This window comes from Girardinichthys multiradiatus, chromosome 11 (assembly GCF_021462225.1).
Source record: "Girardinichthys multiradiatus isolate DD_20200921_A chromosome 11, DD_fGirMul_XY1, whole genome shotgun sequence".
Classification (NCBI taxonomy): Eukaryota; Metazoa; Chordata; class Actinopteri; order Cyprinodontiformes; family Goodeidae; genus Girardinichthys; species Girardinichthys multiradiatus.
In genome coordinates this window covers 12605068-12609509 of record NC_061804.1, presented here as the reverse complement: position 1 = coordinate 12609509, position 4442 = coordinate 12605068, and the positions used below count along the sequence as shown (strand labels likewise).

The 4442-nt window shown below is 38.7% G+C and overlaps 1 protein-coding gene across 1 annotated transcript; it reads right to left on the bottom strand.

The window, feature by feature from the left end:
- Positions 1 to 743: 743 nt before the first annotated feature.
- cdkn2aipnl (CDKN2A interacting protein N-terminal like) lies at positions 744 to 3578 on the bottom strand. Its single transcript, XM_047379198.1, has 3 exons — positions 3333 to 3578; positions 1322 to 1427; positions 744 to 1241 (listed from the first exon to the last, which is right to left on the bottom strand). The coding sequence occupies exons 1-3, from the start codon at positions 3542 to 3544 to the stop codon at positions 1233 to 1235; spliced, it is 327 nt and encodes a 108-aa protein (XP_047235154.1). The 5' UTR covers positions 3545 to 3578; the 3' UTR covers positions 744 to 1232.
- Positions 3579 to 4442: the final 864 nt, after the last annotated feature.

Sequence of the window (4442 nt, the reverse complement as noted above, 5' to 3'; positions counted from 1 at the left end):
CTGAAGTTTCTGTGTGGTTTCTTTTTGCTGCATGATTTTCCTTTCATATACTGTCCTGATCCAACTCTTAAAACTGTGAGAAAGTGTTGCATGTATTCGCTTTTCATACAGGTGGATCATAACCTGCTAATAAGCATATCTTCAAAATGCAAATGGAAAAAGTGGGAGCAAGAGATAAAGCAAATTGAGTGGACACATTATTGAAAATTGATCTAAATTCTGATGGGCTGGATCCTTAAAAGGTCCGAAGTCTGCTCAGGATCGGGCTTTCTTGTTTTCTGTCAGGCATTCACACCGTCGTGACACCTCGGTGACAAAGGCAAAAAGGCTTTCTATCCTTGTGGATTTAGCGGCACAAGAAAATTGATTGCCTTAAAAATTTATTTGAAGCAATCAAAAACAGCTACAGTTTAAAACAGGTTTTCAGCCTTGTTTACATTATGTTTAATGATGGAATAAATTTGGACCACTTTGACAAGAAAACCTGCAAGTTTTGTCCACACATGACTAATTGGAACAATAATAAAATAAATTAACACCAAATTATCAAGTCATTAAAATCGATGGTAAATGTGCTAAAGTTAACCTACGACTTTAGCAAACTTCGTTCCGTGAAATGTCAGGAGTAAAACATGACTTTAATGAAGAAAGTGTTGAGCATTCGGTCTTTTAAAACAAAGTGAAAGGAAAAAAACTGTTGAAGTCAAATCATCTGCTGCTGTCGAGAAAAACAGACACTGCAATAAACGTTGTTCAGTGACCGAGTCACGAAATGTAGTTTTATTTTACTACACTTGAAATCTACTGAGTTTTCAAGCATGAACACAGCAATGATTTTAATTAAATATCAGACTGGTATAAACATTGCCTGATTTTAACTGACTTCAATCTGCATCGGTGACACCCGTTACCAATATTTTATTTTATACAAACCAGGGATAACATGTTAGAAAAAAAACAAGGTTCTTTAATCTCTTATAAAACACGTTAAAATATGCGGTGTAAGAATCACTGTAAATACACATTTATGCATAAAAATTGACTACGCTTAAAAAAAGTTAAATCTTAGGTAAAATTTTATGCAATAAGATGCTCCCGTACTCTAAATATGGAAAAATGTGTGTTTTACGTGAATTAAAAAAAATCCATAAAGAAAGAGACGTTTTTCTAAAACCATAAAAACGTGGTCCTTGTTGGTACGAACAAATCCTGATCCGAGATGACGGGTCCGGTCATCGGCCCTGTGGTGGAGCAGAAGAAGTCGCTAATGACCTTCTCTTACAGCATGTTAACATGTTTCTGAGGGGGTTTTACAACATACCTGCTGGTTTTTCATAATTTCATCTCTTGTCTTGAAAACTGGTGCGTCCACCACCACGATACCTTCAGCCATTTCCTTCACCTTTCCCAGGAGCTCCGTGCTATAGCTGTCATTCGCAAAGAGACAAGTTCAGTCACGATGATGAGCTTCACACCAGACTTCTCTGAAGGCTGGCTAGATATTCTTGGATTTTAAACCAAGGTCTCAAAATGTTTTACTGACATAAGCTACACTGCAAACTGAAATCAAGCTGATTTTTTTTTAATAAGTCTTTTTAGTGCAGTTTGTGGAAACTGGACTACAGCAAAGGGATATTTCACATAATTTTACATGAAGAAAACATGAAGTTGTATTTCGGTTAGTTTAATTGTTCAGGACAAGTTACGTTTCATGTATAAACTTATCTTTTCCAGACCTGACTTTCCAGAGTTCTCAGTCCTTAAACGTTCATGTTCAAACATAAATTTACTAAAGTTCACTATGAATTTATGGCAGATATTTTTACAGCCTGACAACAAGGAAGGAAGAATTGAGGGAAAGGGCAAAGGGAAAACAGGGAGGTCACAAAAAGGAAAATAAAATAGAGAAAGTGGGAATAAAATGAAAGAAGAAAGGAGCGAAGGATAAAAAAAAGACTTATGAAAGAAAGAAACAAAGGATACAAAGAAGTAGAGAAATTAAGAGCAGAAATAATTAAGGGAAGAAGGACAGAACATTCAGGCAAGATATAGGGAACAACCTCTGAAATCATATTTCTTTCCATATTACTGATCTCTCTTTCTGTACTTATGCAGAACTGGAAAATATTAAAAGGAATTTGCTCACTTTTCCATACTGTAGAAACGGTGAACTCTGGAATGTTATATTTCTTGTGCAAAATAAATGCCACAGACAGCTATGTGAAGTTCACTATTAGGATTAACATTGAGTGAAGATATCCAAACAAATTTCAAACAATTAATGTAACCGCATCAACACAGAACATTTCACTGGTCAATTTCTTTGAATTTCCAACACATTTGGGAATTATTTGCATAATTATTGGCACCTTTGGAGGAGAATCAAAGACTGTATAGATGTTTACTCAATCAAAAAGCATGACTGATGCTACAAGTAATGGCACCCCTAACAATACATTTAACTCGAGCATTTTTTAAGTTTTTAAAAGTGTTTAGGAACTTTAAACTAGTAATACATAACTTCCTGTTTCATCTGACACAGAAACCCATTTCTTTTAGCCACTCTTCATGATGGGAAAGATAAGAGAACATTCCATTTAAGTAATTCCAAAGTGTATTGATGTTTTTCAAGTCAGGAAATGGCTACAAGAAAAAATGAAATCCCAAACTTGCCCATATTTAGGATCAGGGACATATTTAAAAAGCTTAATGTAGCTTACCACTGTCGGTGTGTGAATGGGTGGATGACTGAATGTAGTGTGAAGCGCTTTGGGGTCTCGGGACTTGATAAAGCCATTTACAATTTAAAATAACTGACTAGTGGCACACAAGGCTGCAAAGCGAGGAGGACAGTAAGGGGGGGGGGGGTAAAAATATTAACTGCTCTCCTGACAATCACTAGTCAGCAACCCCATCTGTTTACTCCCAGTGGATTAAGTTGCTGCTGCCATTTATTAGATTTAGGGGCCAATTACTTATTCTCCTAGGGTCAGGCTGGTCTGAATGACATTTTACCCATAATACATTAAATCACATGAAATCCCTGCCTGATGTTGAAATTAGTTTGATCTGAAACATTGAAGCTTGACCCCAAAAAAAAAGGGGAGGGGGGGGGGGGGGGAATCTGTAAAGGGGGGCAAATACACTTTGACATTAAATATTTAGATCTGTTAAAACAGCAGTTTTTTGGATTAAAATGTCTAAATCCTAAATTTCTCATTTCTAAAACATAAACCAGCAAATGTGAAAGCTTTGAAGCTGAATTCAGCAAGCTTGATAAAAAGCCATCCAAAAAGGCTCCTCAGAGCTGGGGTCGTGGTGTGTTTACGTACCGGCAGCCCATGAAGACGTTGTTGGCCCACACCATGGACAGAGACAGCAGATGGTCCAGCTGCTCTGCTTTAAAGTCGTTCATGTTCCTCAGGATGAACTCCCTCCGCGCCTCCCAGTGTTTCTCGCTCTCCCAGTAACCCCGAAACGTCTCCACCTGATCAGCCACGGCCCGGTTTTGCTGAATGAAATCCTGCACGTCCAGAGCAGACATCTTTCTCCTGTACCATCTGGTTAAAAAACGCAACTTCCCGTGACGTTTTTTCCTAATGATTCTTTATGGGGTATTTTCCCAGCAGCGCCACACTGTGGTGGAGGTGCGACATAGCAACTCATGTTGCTTTCATAAGTGATGATGAACAGACTTACTGGTCCTTCTCAAAATATTAGCATATTGTGATAAAGTTCATTATTTTCCATAATGTCATGATGAAAATTTAACATTCATATATTTTAGATTCATTGCACACTAACTGAAATATTTCAGGTCTTTTATTGTCTTAATACGGATGATTTTGGCATACAGCTCATGAAAACCCAAAATTCCTATCTCACAAAATTAGCATATCATTAAAAGGGTCTCTAAACGAGCTATGAATCTAATCATCTGAATCAACGAGTTAACTCTAAACACCTGCAAAAGATTCCTGGGGCCTTTAAAACTCCCAGCCTGGTTCATCACTCAAAACCCCAATCATGGGTAAGACTGCCGACCTGACTGCTGTCCAGAAGGCCACTATTGACACCCTCAAGCAAGAGGGTAAGACACAGAAAGAAATTTCTTTACGAATAGGCTGTTCCCAGAGTGCTGTATCAAGGCACCTCAGTGGGAAGTCTGTGTTAAAGAAATTGTGTGGCAGAAAACGCTGCACAACGAGAAGAGGTGACCGGACCCTGAGGAAGATTGTGGAGAAGGGCCAATTCCAGACCTTGGGGGACCTGCGGAAGCAGTGGACTGAGTTTGGAGTAGAAACATCCAGAGCCACCGTGCACAGGCGTGTGCAGGAAATGGGCTACAGGTGCAGCATTCCCCAGACCTGGGCTACAGAGAAGCAGCACTGGACTGTTGCTCAGTGGTCCAAAGTACTTTTTTCAGATGAAAGCAAATTCTG

Bases quoted from the DNA above. Each gene is read 5' to 3' on its own strand.
- cdkn2aipnl (XM_047379198.1), bottom strand. From the start codon at position 3,544: ATGTCTGCTCTGGACGTGCAGGATTTCATTCAGCAAAACCGGGCCGTG. The intron at 1,428-3,332 runs GTACGTAAACAC...TGCGAATGACAG, and splicing joins AACGTCTTCATGGGCTGCCG to CTATAGCACGGAGCTCCTGG.